This window comes from Mus musculus, chromosome X (genome assembly GCF_000001635.26).
Source record: "Mus musculus strain C57BL/6J chromosome X, GRCm38.p6 C57BL/6J".
NCBI lineage: Eukaryota > Metazoa > Chordata > Mammalia > Rodentia > Muridae > Mus > Mus musculus.
The window spans coordinates 143,855,514-143,882,540 of record NC_000086.7 but is presented as its reverse complement, the minus strand read 5'-3'; the positions used below and the strand labels follow the sequence as shown (position 1 = coordinate 143,882,540).

Below are 27,027 nucleotides of genomic sequence, written 5' to 3'. Positions count from 1 at the left end.
ATGGTCCTGGAGCAAGTATTACAATATTTTCATGTTAGTATTTAATATTCGTTGGCCATATTCAATCCCTATGACCATCTTTTCCTTCTTAGCCACCTTCTTTACTAAGTGCTTTTTTTTTCCCCAAATCGTCTCCCTCCTAGAAAGGTTTCAAAAACAGAAAAAAAAAAAGAGCATTGTAGAAATACAAGCCTCATTGCTTTTATTTCCTCAAAGGCTTGAGGGGTGTGCAGATACTGAATAAAAAGATCTGTGCCAAATAAAAGTCACTGTAGAATTAAGAAGCTGTTTGCACTGCCCACCCCCATATGTTGTTGTGAAAAACACCCCAAGCAAAACTTGAAGATAACCGCAAGAAAAAAAAAGAGTTTGATAAGAAAACCAGGGTCACCTAGCAACCTTGCATAGCTTATGAAGCCAAGTTGGGGTCAGCCCCTGACTGGAGTCAGTCCAGAGCTGGCAGGCAGGAAGTGTTCCAGAATGAAAGTGGCAGTAACTTCAAGAAAGGCTCACTGGTAATGTTTACTGAATCTTTCATTAACTCACTTTGCAAAGCTTGCCAGCCACACTCTATGGCTATGGCACTTTGTTGGCAAGACTGGGAAATCAATGTGGTTTGTCTGCTATACCACAAGGGTTCCCTTTTCCTTCACCACTGGGGCAAGTCCTCCCTATAGATGCGCTGACAACGCTCTTTGCCCTTCCCTTCACCCTGAATTCTACCAGGAGGCAATTAATTGGATGTTTTGTCTGCACAGCAGGTTAGTATGCGGATTTGGGCATTTATGCTGTGCAGCATTTTGGGAGGGGTAAAATCGATTACTATAGCCAATTAGAGGTAGCTCTCTTTCTTTAAGGCTTTTAAGAAAATGGCATACTCCTGCCTCTTGCCCTTTGTTCCCATAGCTACCTCTACCTAGACCATCCTCTGTTTCCATCAACCTGTATCATGTCTGTGCCTCAAGACTGACTTTGTGAGTTGTCTTCCCTGTCAAGTCTTCCTCAGTCCTCTGTATAAAACATGTTATTGACAAATATCCACTCATGGGTTTCATAATCACATTTGATTTCAGCTTATCGTGTACTCTGAACATGTTTGTCATCACCCCCTCCCCCTCACAGGTCCTAGATAGTCTCACTTTTACTTTCATGCCATGTATATAAATGATTGTGGGAGGCCACAGTGATCTTTATTTTTGCTGTTTTCTTTGTCTTCCATGCTTCCTCTTACTCTCTGCCTCTACAGCAGTGCTAACCACAGCCTGCGTTGTATTCTAATTATTTGTGGAGTTCACACGTGCTTATTAGTCTGTCAGCTGTGAAGACAGGAGCCTTTTATTGTATTTCTCACATACTCCCTTTTCCTAAGAATGTGCTTAATGATCAATATGGGGGAGTTGAGCTTTCACTAAAAATATTACACATGCCAAAAGTATGTCTCAAAAATTTGTAAATCTTCCTGAAGAATGTTTCTTTCTGAAGAGTTAGGCAAGAGAATTATAGAATATAGTAACAGCAGGCACATGCAAGAATAGCCATTATCTGTAATATATGGATAGAGAATCTAATCAACCCTAAATCAAGTCACATGGAGAATTTTCCATTTACAGCTAATAAACTCAAACTGCTTCCACACAATGATTTGTTACCTCCATTTCTGCACTTGATACTGGACCATCCAAATAATATATTGTTCATGCTAATGTATACCCATCTACCCTCCCTCTCTTTATACCCGCTTTTTTTTAAAGCATGAGATAATAGTTCAATGTTAATGTGAGTCAATTTTACTGATTTTGTGCTGGTGGTTGATAAATTATAAAGGTAGGTGTCTTGCATGGTTATGTATTCTCTTCTTGAGAGAGCTTAGAGTGAGCTGATGTCAGCAAGACCTTTATTCTTCAAGGATGGTGTGATGTCACAATGAGTATCCTGTTACCACGCTTGTTACTTTCATCTAAAAACGATGGCCTCAGAGAACTAATTAGAAAATAACAGTGATGTGTTTAAAGTGTAAACCAAGGTGGAATTGGTGTCATCGTATCACCAGAAAAATCTAAAAAGCAGGCATCAATGATTTGAGATTTGTTTCTTATGCCCCATTATTGTTTTCTTTTTCTTTTCTTTCATTCTTCTTTCTCTTCTTAAAATTCTTTCTTCTCCTGTCCCTCTCTTTGACCATATACTCAATGTTTACTAATGGGCAACAATTTTCTTGTCCATGGATTAAAAATATAGGTAACAATGAAACTTTGTTTTTCAACGTGACAGTCTAATGAGTATTGGACATGGAATGAGACTAGAGTCTCCTGTCTAGAGTTTTAGGGAGTCATGCTCGGCCAAGCAATTGAATTATTCCGTTCTGAATTGAAGCAGGATGCCTAAGTGCTAGTCCCAACTCTTTCATGAGCCAACTGCGCATCCTTGGGAGGCGTTGACTCTTTGTGTCTTGAGATCCTCATGTTTTGAAGATGGAAAATGTTCTATTTTCTCATCATATAACAAAGATGGGGACTGCCTAGTCTCAACATCGAAAGTAGTTTTGAAAAACTTGGTATCCACACATGCAAGATGTATTTGACTATGTTTTGAAGCCAGTAAAATAGGGAGCAGGATCACACAAGAAACCTGATGCTGAACAGCTGTATTGCAACATGAATTTGTCTGAAGCCAGAACACCATTGTGAATTTGTCAAAGACACAGGGAACATTGCCTTCCTTATAAGATCCCCAAAGGGAGGGCTCGCCAAAAGCTTTTTGCTGAGCCTGAGAGGAGGTGGAGAGACTTGAGTTTGAGGGAGAATGGGGATGTTGTAACAGCAAGTACTCTAGAAATCTCTACTGCTTTGCTATCCCAGAATAAGACATCATGACATGTAACTAATCGGGAAGAAAACTCATCTCTTCAATATTATATTTTTAACAATTACGATAGCTCTGTGAAAAATCAATGTCTGAATTTTCAGACATTTGTCATTGCTTTACTTACTTTTCAGTCTCTGAATGTTCATGTTTGTTCCTAACCACAACTGATTCTTCCTTCTAATTTTCATTTTATATCCATTAAAATTCCTTTAATGTTTCTACTTCCTCTCTTCTTCTTATTCAGTCCAATCAGAAACAACCAAGGCTAAATTCTTACTAGGCCATAAGCTCATTATCAGGATCCATAAGGAAATTCAGAGGGAGGGATTGGCCTGGTCTTTTGTCCAGTGGTATGGACTATCCCTAAAAGCACAATGGGGTATTGAAAGAAAATGCTAATTGCTGGAGATAACCAGTGGAATTCAAGGTGAGACATTCCTCACTCAGGAGTAAAAATGAAGGTAGCCGCAATCAAGAAAACAATGCAGATCCATTTGGTATCTAACCGGTAAAAGTTCCAGACTTTATTGACCCAGTGACTAAAGCCATTGGCAGCCAACCTAGAGTAGAGGTCAAAGCATTTAACTGACCTCTTTTATTGGACTTGATTCCCAGACCACATGAAGAATATCCATCAAACTAACCTTGTCAGCTAGAGTCTGGGTCACTTAAATATGATTGTTAATCAACAGTTTCCATGACACCTCTGTGTTCTCTCGTCCTTGAAACTAAGTTGAAACATGCTCTGTTTCATTGTATATCATGCTATCAGAATGTGATCTCTGTGATATCTGTGAATCTTATTCTTCTGTCTCCCAGTTTCCACAATCTATATAGGTGTCCATATTACTGATGGTTAAAGGCACATTGGTTAGATCTGTCTGCTTATATATATTGCTTTTTACCTGGACTACCTCTGACTCTCAGGTTTCTCATCTCTAAAATAGTGAATACAATAGTGTTTTCTGAGTCTGAAATGAGATGATAGATTTGGAAATACTCCAGCCAATCTAAGTCTTATCTTGGAGTAAACATTTAATCAATAGTAACTCTAATTGGTATTATGGGATTGTGTAGTAAATTAATGAAGGATAGACAGATAGACACTCTGGCTGCCAAAGGACATGGGTGTGTTTGATGAGGATGCCGCTCATAATTAGGATGAAGCTTAATCCCAGTGACCCTGGCAGCCTGCCAGTCTCCCTTCCTTCCCGTGGCATCTCATAGATGATTGGAAAGCTTAGCCAGTAAGACGTAATGTTTAAGCATCTCTCTTTTTGTATAAGGCTTATAATCATCTTGGGTGGAGAAACAAGAGATTGAAGAGATCTTGGGTAGGGGATGATGTTATATTTTTTTTAAAGTGCAACATGTTGCTTACTGCACATAGCAAGTTGTTGTTAGTTTGTGAGGTCTGTGCCTTTGGTAAGTCATTTCCTGGCAGCTTGAATGAGATTATTTTGAACAATTAGAGGCTTTGAACACTTACAAGCCAAGAAGTTGGAGGACCATGGTTTTGACTCCATGGTTTCTCTTGGGGTTTGACTGATGTGCTGGACTGATTATCAAATATAATTAGGAAAGCTGAGAAGTGTGCAGCTACAGGAATCAGGCTACTTTCCCGGGAACCCTCACTTCTCTGTTCAAAAGGGAGCTGAGAGACTGTTTCCACTGGAAAACAAACCAAAGTAGTAATGCATTTCACACTCAAAGGCAAGGGTCCTGGGAACATGGCTTTATGGTACCCATTGCCATTGATGAGGCTTAAAATGGTCAACATGTACTTCATCTTTTCAATATGGAATAGAATTCTAACTTATTACTGTACTAGTATTTGTAAACTTGAGAGTCCAGCCTTTGTATATCCAAAGAAAATTTAAAATAATCTACCTTTAGAACACATGCATATGAAGACAGGAATTTCTAACTTTGGGTATGCTACAAGGTCTATACATCAGAAGCTGTATACAATGTTTCTCACTTCCTTGGCCTAGACCCCACATTTGCATAGAAAATGAGTACTTTTAAACATATGCTGGCTAACTTTTCTTCTGAGGGAACCATTTGGACATCATCTCAATCTTAGAGTCTCAATTATGTGGAGACATGGTGACCATAACTAAAACATGAAAAGGCAATGATATTTTTATGTTCACTCACTAGGGATCATAGTGAAGACTGTGAATGTGATGGGTATTTTGAGGAAAAGAAAAACAGAAATGCCTGAGAGTTAGTGATGATGGCTTAGATGTGAAGTTGTGCCCCTTGACAACATATGAAGCTATTGTTATAAGGATAGAAAGTACTAATCCAGTACTTCTGCTTTCTCCATAGGTCACCTGTCTCCATGATTTCTTTGGTGATGATGATGTGTTCATTGCTTGTGGTCCTGAAAAATTCCGCTATGCTCAAGATGATTTCTCCTTGGATGAGAATGGTAAGCATGAGGACCACTGGGATTTATTTTGCTTTTCTTCTTGTCCTTTCCATCCCTTAGGATTTTCATGAGTGTATGTGGCCTGGAGGATACTCAAAAATGATACAGCATGGGATGATATTGTTAGAATTTCTCCTTTGGATCTGTGTGTGTGACACACTAAGTGATATGTCAACTCAATCTCCCAGAAGCCTTCACACTACATGAAACTTACCATTTACCCCAATTATGACCACAATTCTTGAACCATATACTGTATCATGTGAGCTAGCCTACACCATCAAGAGAAAACTTCTGTAGTAACAATTTCTGTATGTACATATATTGTGCATACACTTTTTTCCTAGTCATTCTTCTCTGGCTTTTTGGTACATGGTAATGGTCACATTGTTTAGAAAGTTATTTTCCCCATTCTATTCTTAGTGTCAGGCTCCATTCCCACCTTTGTACTTGGTACCCCATTCTCTCTGCATTGTGACTCAAGAATCCCGAGGATTGTTTACTTTAAGAAAGACCTGAACACCTATTAGTTTAAGCTTCATGTATAAGTTATAAGTGAATTAGGCCACACAAGAGAAGTAGGAAGGAATAAAGATGGAAAGACATATTAAATACATGTTTCCCACTCAGGAGTAAAATGTGAGAAAACCAGAGAGTTTCACTAGTAGACAAGTCACAAACAACTCAAATCTGTTAAAAAGTGGCCATATCTACAGTTTTTCTTTAAGTCAGTGACCATGAAATAGTGAACCAAATTCAGGCCATATCCAATTTCCCATTCCCTATGAAACTGCAGTTCTTGATGGTGATCACTAAAGTCCATTAACCAAAATAAAAAGTGGAACAAATAGAAATGAGCTGTCCATTCAACTCAGCTTCCTAAATATTTCAGTTGACCAAATTACCCTCCATCTGTCTTTTCAGTGTACCATTAAGTAGGAGTCAACTGGTAAGTCTCTAAACAGAAGTTTGTCCTTTGCGATGTTGTTTGGTTCTATTTTTCATATCAGAGCAAAATCACTTGTGGCCAAAGAGCTGGAGAAATGGCTCAGTAATTAAGAACACTTGTTGCTCTTGCAAGAGAGGTTTAGTTTCTAGCACCCACATGGTGATTCACAATCAACCATAAATCCAGTTCCAGAGGTAAAAGAACTATTGTCTTTGACGTCTACATGCACCAAACACACACACAGTGCACATACATACAGACGTGCATACAAAAAATGAGGACCACCTTGTAATCCTGAGCCACTGGTGCATTGGCCGAGGTGGATATTCCGTATTTGAGATGCTGGTAGTATGCTTAGAGATTCTCCTTTCTAAGCTGCTTATGTTCTTTCGCTCAGAATGCAGAGTCATGAAAGGGAATCCATCTGCCGCAGCTGGCCCAAAGGCTTCCCCAACACCTCAAAAGACATCTGCTAAAAGCCCAGGCCCAATGCGCCGCAGCAAGTCTCCAGCTGACTCAGGTAACGACCAAGACGGTGAGTGTTCTTCTCCTATTGTTCACATTTACTTTATTGATGAAGTTTAATGCTCTCTGCATGACACAATTGATTTCTGTCGTTATCACCAGTATATCTATGATCTCTAATTCTATCATTTCAGAGACATAAATTATCTTGTATGGAGAAAGCTATGTGAGTTCCTCAGGTCCTTTCCACCTTGCTTTGTGTATAGAGCTCTTTCACTGAGATTTAGGGCTTGCTGATTAGGCTAGAATACCCAGCATGTGCCAGGAATCATCCTGTGGACGTTACCCCAGTGCTAATAGTATGGGCACATGCATCACCACACTGACTTTTTAATATGTAATAATCTCATTAGCTCTTGGGTCAAGGGACACAAAACAGCAAGAGTCTATGAACGAGTTATAATTAGTGGACTGTCCATTGTTAAACATAAGCAGCCTTCCCTGGTTGTTCTGACTTTCCTGACATACTAACTCTGTTTCATAGAACTAAAGTGGTAATAATGCAAGCTTTGTATATTATATGGTTTTTGAAAGTTGTATAATTAATTACACAAAATAATGGGTTTAATATGACATCATATACATATTGTTTAATTTAAATATTTAGGGTCACATTTTAAAATTAAAAGAAAATAAACTTAATATAGATAGATGTTACTTACTAATCAACTCAAAGGTAGTCATTTCAACATGTGATCAATATGAGAAATTATTGGCATGCTTACCTTCTTTATACTTAATGAGTATATCTGAAATCGGATTAGCCACATTTCAATGTGACTAGTGACTACTTACTGTGCTAAACTACATAAGAATGTCTTTCTTCTTTAGCTGAGAGAGATTCGATTCAAGGTAATAATTCTTCACAGGAATTAAACGCTGGGGATTTTGGAAAAAAAAAGCAAACCCAAAACCAATACCAAACAAACAAAAAACCAAAAGCAAAAACCAAAAACCATTTTCATCATTTCTGAAGGCTATCACAATAGTGCTATGAATTAAGTTACAGAAGGACAATTATCTAGGTTGTTGGTATTTTTTTTTTTAACATTACGAACCTGAGGTGCAGTTCCTCACTTCTTCCCAATGTCACACAACTCTTTGCACTGTGCTACTTACATGAGGCAGGGTCCAGGATTCCAAGCGTATTGAATGCAAATATTTCTTTTGGATGGTCCTTGCTTCTCAGTGTCTTTCTGGCCTCACCTCCAGACCAGGGGTATGGGAAGACCAAAGGATATTGGGGTGTTTTCTGGTCATTACCTTGTGCTGAATTGAACTCAGTGCCACAGGTAAGTTTGTGTTGGTGTCTTTGCTGCTAATGATCTGCTCTGAACATATTTTATGAATTCCCCTAGAGTCACTCCAAGGTGAACTGATATCCTTGTCAGAACTACAAGAAGATTAGAAGAACTATCCCCACACACATTTTCTCCTTCTTAAGGAACTCATTTGTATGAAAATATTACAAGGTTGACTGTAGATAGATTTCAGTTGTAGGCACTTGCCTCTCAGAAGTGAAGCTCTAGGTTCTACCCACAAATATTGCAAGATTGGGTAAATAAATGTGTTTTCCAACAGGGAAGACCTGTCTCCCATTTTATTTAGATACTTTACAACTGTGTAATTTCCAAGACACAGTAGGAACTGGATTTAAAATTCACATTTCATCTTGTAAATCTACAGTATCTCACCATCTATGATTGAATTTGGCTTGAGAACCAACTCAATGAAATGAATCCCTGAAGGACTATTTCTGGGTTCTCAGACCTTGCTTTCTTGATGGATGAGTCTGGGAAGAGGAACAAAAGCATTTATTTATATTTAACAGGAGCAATTAACCAAAGCAATCCAGGCACAGCACCCAAGGGCACATTGGAATGGTTGTGTGAAAACCATAGGTCTGTCTTTTGGCTTTGTTCTGAAATAAGTCTTAGCCACCTTGGCTCCTCTTAGATAGCTTTCTAAAAATGTCTCTATGCAAGTACAGAGGAAACGGGAACTATTTAAACCAGAAGAAAAGAAAGTCTAGAGTAGCTCACTATGAGAAAACATGGAACTGGCTGGATTATGGGTTGAGATCTCCCTCTCTAAGGCATTATGGAGATACCAAGAATAAGACAGAGGCACAGTGGGGGAGAAGTGGGAAATTGTGAAATGGAGTGTGTGATCAAATTCTAAAGCCACCATCCATAAAGGAGAGGAAGAGTTACATACTTTAAACTTGGCAAGTCTCAAATTGCTGTATCTTTGTTGATCAAGGAGAGAATCATGTGAGATCACATATGATAGAATGTTTCAGGAATAACCGTACAACAACAATGTGGGGTAGAACTATTTGATTTGTGTGTGTGTGTGGGGGGGGGCTGAAATCACACTTGGTGAGTATTTCAGAATAAACATCCTATCAAAGCCAACAGACTTGAGTTTGACTGTGTCCCTTATTGGTATTCCAGTGGATGAGCAGATCTGGATGAGGTGGATGAACATTAAAGTCACTTTAGTACCCAGTCATCATGGGTTAGAAGCAAGGCACAAGACACTTTTTTCAATACCATCCTGGTCAAATGAACTTGAATTAAGAATGTATAATATAACTTGTATTACTCACTACCTAGAAAACTCTTTAATCAGTACACTTGGGACCACTTAGAGACATCTCTGTCTTCAGGGATCTGTGTATCCTCCAGAGAAGGGAACGCACCACCTGCAATCTCAGCATCAACACTACCTGGCTGGTGACATTGTTCACTCTTTCTTTGACTACACACACTTGAAAGTGGGCTCTTTTATTGTTCTTTGAAAAACAGCATCCTACCCTCTTCATTTTCATGTAATATATTTAAATCCCTGTAAATTCAGATAGGTCAACCTACTGACCTTACCAGCCATCCTGTTTTACATGCCCTGTTCCATGTAGTTAAGTACCACTGACAGGAGGAAGAGGCTAAAGATGACTGCAGGAGCAAGGACACAACCATCCCAAAATCCTGGGAGACAAGACCGTGTGGGATTAAGCTTGGTAACTGTGCTACATGCACAGCCGAAGAGTACTGACTAAGGGAATCAATAGAACACAGATACTGTATTCCCAGAGAGCTCTGTGGCACAAGAGTAGTTATTCCATGTGCTCTCTCTCTCTCTCTCTCTCTCTTTCTCTCTCTCTCTCTCTCTCTCTCTCTCTCTCTCTCTCTCTCTCTCTCTCTCTCTCTCTCTCTCCGGTGCCCTATTGCTTTGTAACATTGTGTATGTGCCCGTTTAGTTTGCTTAATTGAAAGGAAGCTCTTGCTAACCATTTTCTAATTTGAACAGGACTATATGGGTTAGAAGCCTTCTTGACAATGTGCCCACCTCTGGTGACTGTCACTACTCTCCCCTTGGCTCTTCTTTTTTCCATAGTCTCTGTGAGAAAACTGTCAGAGGAAGAAATCCCAAGAGCACTTGCTTAAAAGCGGGGAAAGGCGTATGTTCTAAAAGCTGAAAGCAAGGAGAAAAGAGCCAGAAATCCCTTCACACAAATCTTGCTTCTGCATCCTCTACCTCTGCTTCCTCTTCAAAAGAATCCTATTTTCAAAAATATTGATAAGGTAGCCAAAGAAGTTGAAATTAGTTTGACACACCTTATTGCAAAGAGGAAAAACGAACTCTCCTAAAAGAAGAAATGAGAGGATTTGGACTGTGCATAAATCTGAGGGCAGTGAGACAGTTTTCTGATTCTGAGGAGGAACAGGAAAAAAACAAGAGTCAGTGAGGGAAGAGTAATTACTAGAGGGCTCAAGATGTTAGTAAGGGGAAAGGAAGTCTATCTACTAGTCAATGGTGCCACTTCCATTCACTCTGAAGATGAAATGCAACATGATATCCCTTCTATAACAGCGGTGGAAATAAGGTATATCCTCAGGAAATATTCATGATTCAGAAGTTTAAACCACAATATTCTTAGACTATCTTTTTACTGGAGTGTTCTCTCTCCTTCTGCCCCCACTCTACCTCCCACCTCTGAGACTCTTCTCTCTGTTTTAATAGCATATCACATAATATCTTTCTAGCAATATAGATCCTATGATTAAAAAAACTGCTTCACCATAAGACCATCTCATGGAAAGCCATTTAATTATCCCATTTTTCATGTGACACCTTTTCTTTTTTCTTATTAAAGGTGCTAATTGTCAAGGGGATAGAAAACAGCTTGAAATTGCAATGGATTTACCCATGTTCAAAAGGAAAATCATCTCATTTCCATCATGTTCTTGACTAGAGATGGACTGGGCTCGGACCTTGATGTTTTTCCACAATTATCTAGAATTAATTTCTGTTTATTTCTGCCTTTCGCTCTGTTCTTGGTCTTTTATTCTAATCTTGTTATCTTTCTTGCCTCGATTTCAGGTCCTCCACTGTCTCTCTTCTCTCTTCTGTTCCATTTTTTTTTCCATTTGAGCTCTTCTTTACTTTCTGCTTCTCCTCCATTTCTTTTCATTCTTCTTACTGACAAGTCTCCTTTCTGTTTCTTTCCTTCCAGTGTTTTTCATCTAGGACATAGTAGTACAGGAAAATAAGGTGAATGAGAAAGTAGACATTGATAGTGGGTCTGTTCTGCATCACTCTCATTCAACTGACTCCAAATGGGGATATGACCTAGCCTAAAGTACCCATACCGCTTCTCCTTAATGTAAGGTGCAAACATTCTCTGTTTATTATCTTTCTTATCTCCAAAATTAGAGTAAAATAATACTTTCTCAAACTGCCTCTCAGAGATGTGAGGATCAAACTCGATAACTAGTATGAAAAAGTTTTGAAACGAATTAGAACTCTCTTGCTGAGAAGCACTGGGCAAGGCGATGATTGTGGATCTATTGCATTGTGCAGAACCATATTAGCCGAGGATGGAAGTTCTTAGGGCATTTGAAGATTATGTTTCTTTTCATGTTCGTTTGATTCTATAAAATAACTTGGTTGACTTTCTACCTTGTTTGAATGTTCTTTGTATCTTAGGAACAGAGAACCTGCTCTTTTATATTCTGTTGGTTTTTATTCTTTTCTTTTCTCTTGCCTTGCGGTAGCAAATGGAACTTCCAGCAGTCAGCTCTCAACACCTAAGTCAAAGCAGTCTCCTATCTCTACACCCACAAGCCCTGGAAGTCTGCGGAAGCACAAGGTATTATGTCTCTTATACCTTACTAAACCCCGTTGGATTCAGTTTCTTAAAAGGCTTGCTAGAAGTATGCTCACCCATTATATTTCAAAAGTACATTGAAGCAAAGGTTCCCCTTTATTGACTCCATTAAGTTGAAGTCTCAAGAATCCCAGCAGGGAACAAGCCAATTTTATTGATTTCTCTAACCCTTGCTTTCAACATTTTTCAGTTACATCTTAGCATTTCCCCCTAAATAGTACAATGGACTCAAATATTCATTTTGAAACAATAGGAAGCAAACCAAAAATACTTGCCAACATATTTCCAACATATAGCAAAGGGGGTACCAAAGGCAACTTATGTCACTAGGCACCAATCAAGGGATGTAATATAAATAGAGCAGTGAAAGTTGCACAGAGTTGGGACTGGAGAGATAGCCCAGTAGTTGTGAGCATATACTGCTCTTTTAGAGGACCTAGGCTCACTTTCCAACATCCCACCATGTAGCCCACACATACCTGTTAATTTTAGTTCTGGGAAACCTGATACTTTCTTCTAGCCTGCACAGGTACTGCACACATATGATGCACACACTCATGCTCAGACAAAAGCAAACATTACATTTTTTTTAAAAAAATGTTGCAATAGGTTACTCTTTTTAGATTTGCTGGACATCATTGAACAAATGGACCCATGTTTCATAGTGTGCAGTCTTTATTACTAGGGAGATTCTAGCTCAGCCTATGCAGAAATGAAACAAGCATTTCCCCAATGGCCCTGGGAACCATTTTGATCTCTTTGTTAGCCCAAAGAAGTATATCATTAAATCATAGCAGTGTAGGCATTGGAGATGTTACTCCATGAGTATTTATTTGCCTGGTGCACAAATACTCTAGATTTAATAAACACTCCAAAAAATTTCCCTAGGCTCAATTTCCAAGCATATTCCTTCCTCGAAATCTCCGCTATGTAGAGAATTTGAGATATTAACTGCTTTAAATTTCTTATACTTTAGATAACTATGAATGTGTGTTTTTTCTGATTATCACACTGGAAAGCAAGTTCCACTAAGATTTTTTTTTTATCTACTAGCCCTAGTGAGGAGCACAGCAATTGGCTATCAAATACCTGAATACATACATAAAAGTAACATTACATTACACAGACTAAAGAGGCTGTATTCATGTATTTAGTAGCACACACAGCTCAGTTTTTAAACTATGTGTGTAATACATTAATCTTGGTCACAGCAGGACTATTTGGACTATGGAAATAAGCAAATAAATCAAGATTATCATTTTACCTACAGAAAGCCAATTGTTAAATACTTAACAGTAGGACTGAAGAGACGACTCAGGGGGTAAAGGCATTTGTCACTAAGCACAAAAACTTCAGTTCAATTCCCAGAACCCACATGGTGGAAGGAGAAAAAAAAAAGAAAAAAAATGACACCTGAAAGTTGACATCTGACCTCCATGTGTGTGCTGTGGTTAGAAAAGTGTACACACACACACACACACACACACACACACACACCCAGACACACTCAGACACACAAAATGTTACTTTAAAAAATACTTTATAGCATATCACTATCTCACATGTCTTTATCTTTCTTTACAGCACGTTTTAAGTTTCCTGTTTAATTTGGCCTTTCCTTGCCCTGTTACTGATAATGCCTGCTTCTTTCCTTTAATGACTCCTTTTATTTCTGGTATTAATGCTGAGCAGAACCTTTGGATTCTCCTTCCTGAGCTATCAGATTTCAGAATATGCTCTGAGTTACCCAGAGGTTGTGAGATGAATGAAAATGGCAGTTTTTGGTTATTTGCTAAGTAGCAAGGTTTGTTAATGTAGACATTCAACAATGGAAACATGCGGTCTCTGGTGATGCCATTTCCATGGAGATCTTTATAGGCTCCATCACTTCTTAGTGTACCTTCACCCTATGACTTTCTGCAAAGTGTTTCTGCGAAGTGTTTTCTATACCAGCACTTTCCGTCGACCAAGGCAGCTTGGACATTTTCTCTGCACAAGTATATCACTCAGCCTTTCAGCTGGCATGGAAATCCAGTTCATTTAGGTTGAGGATCAGTTCTTGGTGAATCATTCCGGTGAGTTTTGGCATTGTCAGAGTCGTTTCTCCTGGTTGGGCTTGTAGACACAAGTGACTTTTTTTCCCCACTCAATTCTAAAATAATTTTAGTCACTGAAGAACTGGACAAGCTCATGGGAGGCAGCATTGTCAGAGTTACACTGTTCTCTTCTCTATGGAGTTCTCAGGATATTGTATTCTTATGATTAATTTTTCTTAAGACAGAAACACATGCTAATACATTATATCATACTTTTCTAGCCAAACTTTAAAATAAAATGTACATTTATATTTTAATATAACGTATTATTTAAAGTATGTTTATCACTTAAAACTTACAGAGGAGTTGTAGTAATAGTACTCTGTATTCTTTTTATACACATTTATCACATATTTCTGTTTTGCTCCACTTAACTGGTTTTCTATGCTCTCCTTTTCTATCTGTATATGGATATAAATACATGTAATCTTTACTTTTAAATATTTTTCTGAGTCATCTGAGATGTAAGTTTCAAGTATAATGCCCTATTATACGGAAACATCCAATATATGTTTCCTAAGGGCAAAGTGGCTTTTAACCATGGCACAACATTGTGAGGTTTAATCAACAAAGATAGAAAACTGCTAAAGTCTGTGTCCAAATTTTATTAATTGCCTCAGTGACATTCTTTTTACAGTCCAGGATCTAATCTAGGTTCAAGTATTGCATTTTTTCTGACTGTGTTCTTTTAGTGTTTTTTTAATCTGGAAGGGTTCCTAAGATTTTTATCTTTCAGAGCAGTCTATTCTAGAAATGAAGCTGTACATACCATGGCTTTACATTTACATGGCCAGAAATGGAGACTGAGTTGACTTTTTGCAATAAGCCAAAAGCTGATTGTGACTTTGGCTCAATCCTTCCAAATCCCAGGTCTGAGCCTTGCATTTGTCCTTTCACCCTGCTCGATACCTGGGACATCAAACACCCTGGGCAGTGGCCAGAGCAGATCTCATCCGAACTTCTGTCCAAGTGGACCTGAAAGGTTTAAGTCATTGTGGAGACAGGAAGCAGGTGGCCAAGGCAATCACTTTCCTCCTTTGCAATTGGAAAGAATCTTGAAGTCCTAGCATCCCCTTGGTAACTTTTGATGGCTGTGCTGGGCCTCTAAGCTGTAATCAGAGCTTGGCTTCTCTTAGGCAGCTCATGGACAATCCTCTTTAATGCAGCTGCAATGGGGTTAGCCAAAGTCCGCATACTCAAGTGCTGCAATATGGACACACAGTACATCGTAAGGTAGTTAATGAGAACAACATTTCATTTTGTATTTCTATACTGCTTTAACCTTTCACAAGCCACGTTCTTGCTTATCCTTGCAATACCACTGTGAAAAAGGAAGGGCATTTAGATAGCCTTCACATTTTAGACATGGAGATTAGTCAGTAAGATTTAACAAATATTTACTAAAGAATGCTTTTGGAGATAATACACTGTTTAAAAATGTATATAAAAATATAGAAACAGAAAAGCTCTTTGGTTTAATTATGATTTTCAGTATAGTGATTGCACTCATAATTCTAAACTGGAAGAATATTCTGCAAAATGAAATTAAAAGGAAAATATATCTGACATAGTACTTGAACGTATATCTCTCACATCATTTAGATCCACACTTTTTTCTATTTGCAGGTATATATATATATACCCTCCTAACAGTGTTCAGAAAGACAGTTTGATGAGTAAAGATGGGTCCCGGCCCTGACATCACAGTCACAATTAGCTTGAATATGAATGGTTTTGGACAATATAAGCAAAAGCACAGAACAGGTTGGGAAGGCCATTTGATGGCGACCCAAGGCTAGCAAAGACTTCACAGATGTGCTCTTTAACTGGGGGTCTTGAAGGCCTGACAAGCTTTGAAAAGGCTGGAGAGGCAAGCAGATGCAGGAGCTTTAACTCATTAGCAAGAGCAGTATTATACGACCAAGAAAGTGCAGGGTGTGTTTGAAAAAGAAAAAGAAAAAAAAAAAAAACCAGCAAGAATCTAGGTTTCTCCAATGTCCTTCCTGAATTCTTTTGGACTATAAGCTTCTTGGACCAAAGACTAACTTTTTGTTTTCTCTAATGCAGTAGTATTGCCAGCACAGCTGTATTTGTTACAAACATTTTGTTCTGGAGGGCTCCAAGGGACTAAGCAAATGAATTTCAGGTGCAAATTATTTGTATTGTTAAGCAATATGTGTGTTTCTGTGTTTCTACATATCAACCAACAAAAAGAGAATGCTGAGGTAATTACTTTTCCTGAACATTGTTCTTCTCTTACACCCCTCAGGCTTTAAATATGAAATGAATTCATAGAGGTATAGAAGCAGTTCATACATTGCTCTATTCCTAGAGATTCCTTCCATAGCCAGAATCTTTAAGTCACAGCAATTTCAAGAAAAGTTCTCACAAATCTACCCGCATACCTCCTCTCATTTCTTTTGGGGGAAAGTCTGCAACAATAATCTAATTAATTACATCTACCAAACAATTATGATTATATCAACATTTAAAAATGAGATAAAATTAATTTAAAACAAAACCAACAACGAAATTATATACTGGAAAATATGCATTTTGCACAAAACAAAGAATTGAATACTGAACAAAAGAGACAAGACAGAAAAAGGTGAGATGCCTAATATAATTCCTACTTACTAGCAATTTCTTTAAATATTAGTAGATTAAGTGCTCAAAAGCTGTGATTGGCAGAATAGATTTTTTTTAAAAATCATGACCTATCCTTATGATGCCTAAAGCAGAAGCAATATAGACTGAAAGGCATAAATATATTGAGAAATAAGAAGATAGAGATCAAAGATACAAAATAGCAGATAAATCAGATGGACAAATTTAGAGATCTAATATACAAGTTAATCTGCAGCTAAAGTTATGATGGCTATACACATATTAGAAAAATGAACTTAAAGCATATTTGTTACCAGGAAAAAGTAAAAACATTCCCCAAGGGGAATGGGCCAATGTGCCCAGAAAATATAGTTATCAATATGTGTATGCCACTTAAGAACATTACACCAGTATGCATGAAACAAACTGACGAGATTACGACAAGTAATTCTACCATATTAACTGAGAATTTCAATGCCTTAAATTGAATAATGAATAGAATCATGAGATAGAGGCCGATAAGTAAATTCGGTGGGGCCTTCATATGAACTACAAAATCTTTAACTGTCTGTCCTTCTAGTTCTAGCATCTAATAAACTATGAGCTCAGTAACTGCATCTTGTTTTCTTCATTCTTATGAAAAGACAAGGCATGGATACTGCAAGTTAGTGACCTGTGTGGGTGTTTCTCAGCAAGTCCATAAAGATCTCGAATAATATAAGGGACAATTGGAGACTTTCTGAGCCTCAACATTCACCTCTACAGTGAATGGTTTAATTGCCATCTTAATACAATCCAGATTAATATCAACTTTTTAAAAATTCTGTCTAAAATTTTTTGCTACAGGGTAGCACTGTTTCTTTTCCCCTCCTTTGGCCTCTTAGAAACATACAAATTATGTCTTTTTAAACAAAATGTCCATCAACACATTTTGGTAATTACCAGATCATACAGTTGTCTTTTGAAATAAACCAGACACAGAAAGAGAACTATCCCATGATCTCACTTATGTGTGGAATTTTTTTTAAAAGAAAAAATTCAAATATCTAGAGATGGAGAACAGAACAGAGGTTACTAGTGGGACTAGAGGGTTGGAGAAAATGGGGTGTGCATATCATGGATACAATATAACAGACAAGCTCTATAAACATAGTAGGCAAGCTTTGTGAACCAATCTACAAATCTAATCTACAAAGTGACTGAATTTAATAAAAGCATTAGGAAGGAAGTAGATTTAGTTGTTCTCCTATAGGAAAGAACTATGTTAATCCAAAGATGCTATTTACTTCTCTGTAGTAACTATTTTTGTTATCTATATGTATCCGATAATCTCATGTTGTAAACTTAAAATATATACAATAAAGTATAAATATATTTTCAGTCAGTGTAAAAGAAAATAATTACAAAAGCTAGTCTATCGAGCTCTGGAATGTATTGACACATTTACTCTACTGATTTTTTTTAATCAATGAATTATTATCATAGCTCTTTGAGAGACTGCTCTTTAGTATTTGCTGTAGGACAAGTATGCCAGTTGTGAACACAAATCAAAAGGATTGGTTTGAGTTCTGTAAGTGTTTTCAGTAACACTTTGCTGTTGATTGGCTCTGTGAATATTGGGCCATTATTTCAATAGTCTATTAGTCAGTTGACAACTATAGCCTACCCTTTACTTACTGCTTGCACAGGGCCATAAAATCATCTGGGACTGAAAGACTAGGAGCATCTCAGGTTTTAACTGAGCATAGACTCAGTCATCAGTATGTAGCCAGTCACTCGGATTTCCAGGAATATATGTTAGAGAGTTTCAGAGCTTCCCATAGATACAGGTTTTTACAGAGTATACAAACTCAGTCATCAATATGTAGCTGGCCACTAGTATTCCCAGGAACATATATTAGAGAGATGTAAAGTTTCTATGGACAGCTAATTTTATGTCTTTTCCTTATAGGATTTCTAGATATTTTATTTGCCCCAACTTTTATACTTTTATCCCATTCTCTCTCTCTCTCTCTCTCTCTCTCTCTCTCTCTCTCTCTCTATCACACAAATAAGAACATGCCAGTCTGGTAGACATTACCTTTTAGGGGAAGCTGAGTAAAGATTATATTGATATAATACAGGGGTACCTCTTGACACACTTTTAAAGCTCCTTGTGAATGTATTAATTATTTTAAAAATAAAATTAGAAAACCACTATTTCAAACCTCTAAAACCATTTCAAAGCTCAACTTTTCCTTTACCAAGTAAAGGAAAGTTAACTTTGTCTCTTTTCTTACAGGACCTGTACCTGCCGCTGTCATTGGATGACTCTGATTCACTTGGCGATTCCATGTGAAAGATGATAGGCTAAATCAAAGCCTATTATTGTAGCAGAATACTTTCGCTCAAGTGACCAACAAGGCTATTGGTGCTTAAACATTTTTGTTATTGTTGCTTTTCAAAACACTCTGTAGTATGTAGGGTTTATTTTCTTGTGACTTCTCTTCTGGGCCACTAATTCACATTTACCAATAAGAGATAGATTGATAACCATCCTTTTGAGTGACTTTTCCAGAACTTCAAAGTGTGCTACTCCATGACCTTTCTACTGAATGCTTAGGGGCCTTTGTATTTTCCCCACTCAATTTGTTCAGAAACTAGTCTTCCTTCTCTGGAAGGCTGTTTACATACACATCACTTAAAATGTTTATGTGTGGGGAAAACTTTCATATGCAGATCTAAAAGCGAAAAACCTAAGTGTCCCTTGCCTCTGTATCTTCAGAATGCTGGAGGATCTCAGGAGAGTGGCAAGTCAGATCCTTGGTCTCACTCTTTGCTCTTAATTGAGCCCCCAGTGTATTGTCTAGCATTCATCCTGGCTGTTGAGATGGAGAAACACCAGCGACTTTTGATGTGACACCATGTGCTTAGGGCTGTGGTATAGGGCTGTCTGAAAGATATGAGGTAGAATATAGGGGGAAAACTGCCCAAATTTCAGTAGGATTTGTATAAAGCACAGTGGATTCCTGGTTAACCCCTCTACTGGGGAAATTTGGAATCAATCAATTGATTAGTTTGGGGTACATGATGTCACATACATGATCCTTCCAGGAGGCTTTCTAATGTACAAGTTAGTACATGAACGGTATGGTATCCATCTAGCTCTGTTCTATTGAATGCCTTGTAAACAACCAACACTACAAACACTGTGAGAATTTGTTTTCAGGTCTGACACCTTTTGGTCGCTTTTTATAGCAAGAAACCATATCCTTTTTTATAAAAAACTCAACTCTGTATTTCAGGAGCAAAACTCTTCAGGCTCCTTTTTTATAAGCTGGTGATTTTTTTCCTTTGTCTAAAAAACACAAGTAGAAAATTGACCAAAAAAATGCAGAAGAATACTGTAGTTTAGAAATCATGCTCTCACTGCCAAACAGAAAGCTCCGGGAGAAAACACAATGACTAGAGGCCAATTCAATAGAATCAGGTTTTTGATACCTTTTTAACAGTTACACTTACAGTAATAATTTCAATGTGGACCAGACATTCTAGTTATATTTTAAATGAAATGTTATGGCATATTTTAAGTAACTCTTTTTTATCTATAATCCTAATATTTCATACTTAAGATGCAGAAACCTTTCACTTGACTTTAACATTAGGAAGGACTTCTCTTTATTACGGATTGATCACTTGAAATAACTCTGTCTTTGAGGTACAGGTTTATAACATTGCTTTTTCTCTGTATTCATAGCCCATAATAGCCAAGACAACGAAAGTTAGGTGAAAGCCATGCATGCCAATTCTGTGTTTGATTTGACGAGATAGGAAGATTTCCTTCACTTCTTTGTAATTGTTCAGATAGTTTGAAAGATGCAGCATTCAAAGTTTGGCTGCTGAATGACATGCAGTTGTCCCTCCATTCTAAGTAGAATGAGTGTGGGGTTCATTTGTGTGTGTGTGTGTGTGTGTGTGTGTGTGTGTGTGTGTGCTCGCGCGCGCATGCGCAAGCACGCCTAGGCTGCTTCATACTTAGCAAATACTGCACAAGACAACTCAACATGAATTGATGACAACTTGGTGGCATTGCTGATGTGCAGGGGGAAGTAGGATGGCAGGGGTACCTAGAGCCCCCTTGATAAATTTCAGATGTCCTTAATTATGAGATTCCAAGAAACATTTTTGCTTTTGGTTCAGCAGAAGGGGGATGATGAGAGCTCTGGTTTCTGCTTACACTGCTCATTGAAGAGCCCAAAATCATGAGGTTTTGCTCCCCCCCCCTTTATTGCTATGCCCACATGAAATGATTAAGAAACCCATTTTAATCGGCCCCTATTTTTTTTTCTACAAGCTCAGTGATTTCTTAGTGCCTCCCAGAACATTTGAGTTAATTAGGGAAAATTGGTTATTTGGGATGGATAGAAATTGTGGTAGGAGATCTATTTTTAACCTCTGGGCCAGATCCTCCAGCACACTCTATGTTGTTCTTTGAGCAAATCCCATGTTGTCCCAAGTATTCATTTAAGATGAGACATGGAGATTCTACTGAAAGAGTGGGAGCAAAGAAATTTCAACAGTCCCTATGCCCAGGCTTCTTGGTAGTTCTCTGAGCATTTTTCTACTTGTAGTATAATATAGCACTAGAAAATACTATGGACATATCTTTTTTAGAATATTCTTAGAACAGACATTCTTGTATAACAACAGTGTCCTTTCTGTTTTTCTTTGTGCTAACTACAAGTAAACCTTTAACAAATACTTTTCCTTTATATACAGGCACAGATACATACATATAAGAAAACTTTTTTTTACTGCTACTTCGTGTGGCAAGGGTTGGTAAAATTGAAAACTCAAGTCTCCAATAATTTAGTTTTAAATTGGCTCAAATTCAAGTAATTTTTTTCAGAACTAAGCTCTTACATCCCCCGTATTCTTTCTCAGTTTTTCCTAATCCACTTTTACCACTTTAGTCCCATCAAGTTCAGCGTGCATGGTCAGCAAGCATTTGCCACTATTTTCCATAACACCCCCTCTCTCTTTTTCCCTCCTCCTCCCTCCTTCTCTCTCTCTCTCTCTCTCTCTCTCTCTCTCTCTCTCACACACACACACACACACACACACAAAGAATATGTTGCTTGTTCCTACCTCCTGACTGTTCTTCCCCACAGAAATAGAAATAGGGGCAAAAAAAAAAAAGGGAAATGTATATATAGGGGCTGGGTTGAACAACTAACTTCGTAAGTAGTGCTAAGTATAATTAAAGTGAGAGAAAAGCTCCTTTTCTCATAATTGTTTTGGAAAGGATAGCCATTAGCATGACTGCTTTGTGTCCTTGTGGACTTTAGTATTAGCCTAGACTGAATTATAGCATTTTCTAGCTGGAAAGAGGATTAAGATCTCATCATCTGCTCCCAATTTTTCATTTTCTTAAGGCCAGGAAACAGACAAAGACATAAAGTGATTTCCCCCTAAGGTCACACAGCTGCCCATTGGCAGTGCTGGGATTAGAACCTACACCTCTTGGCTCTTATTCCAATTTTTTTCCCCCAACTAGTGAGTATTGTCCTTTGTGAGGCTCCTGCAAATTCTTTCCCAGGGTCATGTTGCACCCTGGATCCATATGCTACTTTGTTGGTCTCAGCAAGAAATCCACACAGCAATATAATCTGGCCCTTCCTCCTCACTTTCACATTACTTCATCCACATGGCCTGCAGACAGTTCCAAGGAGAGGGAGGCATTGAGACGTTGAGCACCAGAGGGTTGCTGCCCTACCTTGAGGAATCTTCCAAATAGCTCGCTGAACTCCACTCTATTCATGGAGAATGGAAAATGACTACTTTGTCCCTTATCAGCTTCCTTCAAGGTCATGTCACACGTGTTCCTCCCAGGATAGGGGAGTGATTTCCAGAGCACAGAAAATTAGAAGTGAATAACAGAGTAATAGCTTTGTTTATTCTGACTTTCTAAAGATGACTTTTTTTTAGCCATTTAAAAAATTAGTCTGGCTATCTTTACTACTAATAACAATTTCCTTTAAAATATGGCAGTGAGCCAAGCCAGAGAAAGATAATCAAGTCTTGTGTTTATCCTCAATCTCTACGCCCTTGTAGCCATGCTCCCTGGTACAAACAATTTTCAGGTATAAACAAGTGTCTTTTGTCACTAAATTGTGCCCTGGCTGACACTGAATATTTGTATCTATACCAAAAATAGCATACAGTGACCTTACACATTATATTCTCTCTCTCTCTCTCTCTCTCTCTCTCTCTCTCTCTCTCTCTCTCTGTGTAGCCTGTTTCTGTGCTTTCCATGACAGAAGTTAGGGCAACATGATCTGTATGTGTAGGTTTCTTTGCAGCAAGGCTTTCCTGGAACTAATGAATATTCACTGAATTCTAGAAGATCTCTTACTAAATTTACCCAAGTTCAGGAACTTCTCTATCTTTTCTTCCCTCCATCTGGGAGTGACCAAGGAATTGTAAAGTGGGTAGGTAGCTTCCATGTCCTAGAATCATCAAGCCTAAGTTGAAGGCAAATGACTCAATGCTTGATTTGCATAAACTTGTGTCCCCATGCCCAGTCTCTCCAATAGTCTACATAGAGATTTCCCCATTTCCTCTCACATTTGACTCCAAATGGATTTTTCCTTTAGAAAACAGGGAAGGAAATAAGCCCTATCTCCTTAGAATGGGAGCGATCACACACCCATGGGTCCCCAATGAGCTTCTGTGATGGTGAGAATGTTGCAAGAGATGAGACTGCCTTGGGAACAGTTGTATCAAGAGACTTCTCTAGCAGAAACCCAATGACAGCATAGCTTTACGGACTTCCTTCATGGTCTAGTTTGCTATGGAAATAGAAAACATAGGATCTTTCTCTTTTCTTTCTTTTTTTTTCTTCTTTTTGAAACAATGCTTGGATCCTGTTCTTGGGCACATGGGGCCATTTGGACCCATACCTAGGCCTCAGTTATATATTGCCTTCATTATATTAAGACGTTTAGGCTTCTAGGCTCAAATTAGTTTTCTAAACAGAGCAAGGGTACTTTGGAGCTCATATGGGTGCACAGGAAGGCCTATGTCCTATGATTTAGATCTGGAACCATGGGATGGTAAAGGCTGTATAGTGACCTAGTCATTTAGAGTATGTCAGGTATAATGTGTTAGAAGCTCATGCTTCTGCCTCTGCCCTTCTAAAACCACGTGTGTCGTGCCACTCACTGTTACGTGAATCCTGAAGGATTTCCTCTTCTTTCAAACATGACCACCTGGAGCAAGAATAGGTCACTGACTTTTTGTGCTTTCTTTTTGATTAGAGAGACCTCTATCTCCCTTGGATGCATAAATGAAGTTTCATTAGCCATCACACCAAGGGCTTCTTAGTGTTGATTAATGTGGAGCTCATGTTTTGGCCAAACTGGTGTGAGATTGGCTATCATTGGGAAGTGAAGTATTTCTTAACTTTACTGGAGTCAAAAATCTTCTGAAATTAGAAGTGATTTTTTTTTCTATCTGGCATACCTGGGGCTAGGGAAGTAGAGAATTCTCAGTTGAAAGTAAGGCACTTTCCTACTTGGATTACAAGAGCAGTTGAGTTGAAAAAGGTCAAAGAGAACAGAGAAGTCAGAAGACCAAGTCTTGTAAACTAAAACAAAGACCCGAAGCTTCAGAATGTCTCGATTTTGGGCAATAACTCAAGGAAATAAATGGCTTTTTGTCATTCCATTTCCTGTTTTCTTTCTCTATTTAGATGCCTATATTTGTTCTCAGTTATCAGTCTCTCATTCGGTAGCAAAAACATCCATTCTTTGACTTGTGAGGTACTTCCTCCTCTTTTGGAATCCGTTGCTTCTTCCCACCTCACTACTGGGTATAAGCTTCTTCATAGTCTGTAAGTTTTACCTTGGGATTGAAGAGAAATTATTTTCTGTTTCAAAAATTCCTGGTTCTACCCCTGTTCAGTCACAAGTAGGTTGGTAGAAAACAACCTGATTCTGACCCTTTCTTTTTTTTTTTCCTGTTTTAGTCTCAGTAGATCTTTTCAAGCACTGTCCTTACAGCTCATGAATGTTTAGGTCTTTATCTTCTAAGCAAGCATTGTACAGAACACGTTGTGCTTCTTCTTTTTGTCTGCCATTTTGTGAACGGTGTAATGTGCTCAGATAAATAATCAGCTGAGCAGGAAAAGAGTCTACTCATCTATTCAAATTGGCAAACCATTGTTTAGTTTGTATCATTAAATTTGCTCATAGCTTCGAAAAGCTGCAATATAATGTCATGAGAGACCACAGGTAATTGTTCCTGTCATTTGGTTGGGCTTAGTGGAGATGGGGGTGGGCAGGAACAATTTGTTTAAACTTTTAACGCTATTCATTAAGCTCTCTGTTATAACATTATGATCTGTGATCTTGGCCACCTGTCGAACTGTTTAAGCTAAACTAGTGGGCAATTAAAGTTAATTTAAGTAAAAAATTATCTAACAAATCCAGGCTACAGAAAAAAAAAAAAACTTAGTTAAATGTATTTGTCCTTACGATACTAGATTTACCTAAACATTTTCCTTTTAACACCAACTGTTCACGATCCAGGACTGCCTGTCCATGTATCAATAATGAGCAGTCTTAAGTCTGCTAATTAATTCAGAAACCTTGGGGATGTCAATGTCACTGCTTGGCAGTACCATATGCATTGCCCATTTTTCCAGTAACTTTTCTTTCTAAGTTCTCTTAAAGACTTTTGAGAAAGTAAGAAGCTAAGTGAACATATATCCAATGTTTTGTAATGTATTATATTGCAGCATTAAGTCAACAACCCCTTATGACGTGTACCCAGCTAATGCATGGTTTCAGAGTGGATTTTGCATTTTTCATGTGCAGTAAATGATTTAAAAATGTTTTTGGTCACCTTTTTGTGCCATTAAACTTGTACAGAAAATGCTTTTATGGCCATTTTCAATGGGAGAAAGTTAAAAAATGGAAACAGCCCACCCTTTCTGCCCTATAGCTGTAGTTAGAATTGAGTACATGTAGAAATACGGCTGTAATTGGTGGTTGTAGTGTTATAGTTGTTAGCTTGCTAGTGACTGCCTTTGGAGAGTAAATGCATGGTCTTGTACATCACATTTCTTAAATAACTCATTTTAACCTCTGAAAAGGATATATTATTCCATGTGGCCCTCTTCCCTCCCTCCATTCCCTGCTCCCAGATATCTTACCATTAACTGTAAATACCTGATTTAGGGGCCAAGAGTTTCTGCCAAGTAAAGTTAGCAAGGAGCAAATAACCCAAAAGGGGTGAAGAGAATTTCACAACAATTTCTCAGAAGTTATTGACCCTTTCTCAAGGAATGGCATGGTTATCAAAGACTCAGCTGTCTTTTACATAAAAATCAGAGGCAAATTGGGAGTGTCTTTGGCTGCCAGATTACAGAATTGAAAAATTCTTAGAATCATACAACCCAAGGATGTCCCTGATCCCTGCATTACTTGTGAGGCATTTGGAGACATCAGAGATTTGCTGACTAATATTTATTGGGGATAAAAAGAAAAGCAAAACAGAGATGTGCGACAGATACTCAGGGGTTTCAGCTAGGCTCCAGTCAGCAAAGGTAAGGATGTGGGTTTAGATGCATTGTTATCTGTTTCCCAGGCAATGCTTAACACACTCTTAGTGCTTTGAGTGATACAAAGGCAGTGTTTCAACAAGACACTCTCTTCTTTGGTTTGCTGTTCTCTCTTGGACTGGAATGTTTGGCAAGGCCCATGTAAACTGGTTAGAGCAGGCCCTTTATATCTCCTGTGACCGTTAATCTCCCCCACCATAATTTGATGAGGGCTGTTTGGTTTGAGGACTTCAAGGATGTCTAGAGAAGTTCCCCCATGTGTGTGAGGTGTTGTGAACTGTGAACACTGTACATCTTCAGTGTTCAATACTGGGCAGCCAAAGAGCTGCTCTTGCAATCTTTTTTTGGCTCTCAAGCTCTGTTCTCCATCGAATTCTCATTTCTGTGTACATTTGCAAGATGTGTGTAATGTCATTTTCCAAAAATAAAATTTGATTTCAATATTTCTGGCTGACATTCTCATTTTTCCAATCACTGGACCAATGATCATATAACCACGAAATATCCGAGCTGGCAGGAAAGTTAGACATTAGATTGTCCAACCCCTTAATTTTATAGATGAGGAAGCTGAGAATCAATGTATGATGGAAATACCATAATTAACAGCACGCCATGTCTGCAGCATATAAGATCTTGGATCTCTTTCCATAGTTGAGCAGGAATCAAATCTCTTTTTGTATAAAAAACATATTTTGGCTAACATAAGTCTGTGTCACAAAAGGCAATGTATGTTGCTGTGCTTTTCAGAAGGTGTAGAAAGAATTTTCATAT

The 27,027-nt window shown here is 38.2% G+C and overlaps 1 protein-coding gene across 8 annotated transcripts in view; it reads left to right on the top strand.

The window, feature by feature from the left end:
* The window catches only part of Dcx (doublecortin), a 77,555-nt gene extending 50,856 nt beyond the window's left edge, over positions 1 to 26,699 (top strand). For 2 of the 8 annotated variants that reach the window (XM_006528698.4, XM_030251213.1), the window contains exons 4-7: positions 5,200 to 5,302; positions 6,649 to 6,771; positions 11,837 to 11,934; positions 18,934 to 26,699. In XM_006528698.4, the coding sequence (XP_006528761.1) occupies positions 5,200 to 5,302; positions 6,649 to 6,771; positions 11,837 to 11,934; positions 18,934 to 18,990 (381 nt within the window). In that variant the 3' untranslated portion in view covers positions 18,991 to 26,699. Of the gene's footprint in view, positions 1 to 5,199; positions 5,303 to 6,648; positions 6,787 to 11,836; positions 11,935 to 18,933 lie in introns of all 8 variants that reach the window. The other 6 variants (XM_030251214.1, NM_010025.2, XM_030251212.1 and 3 more) reach the window with 3 other exon arrangements.
* Positions 26,700 to 27,027: the final 328 nt, after the last annotated feature.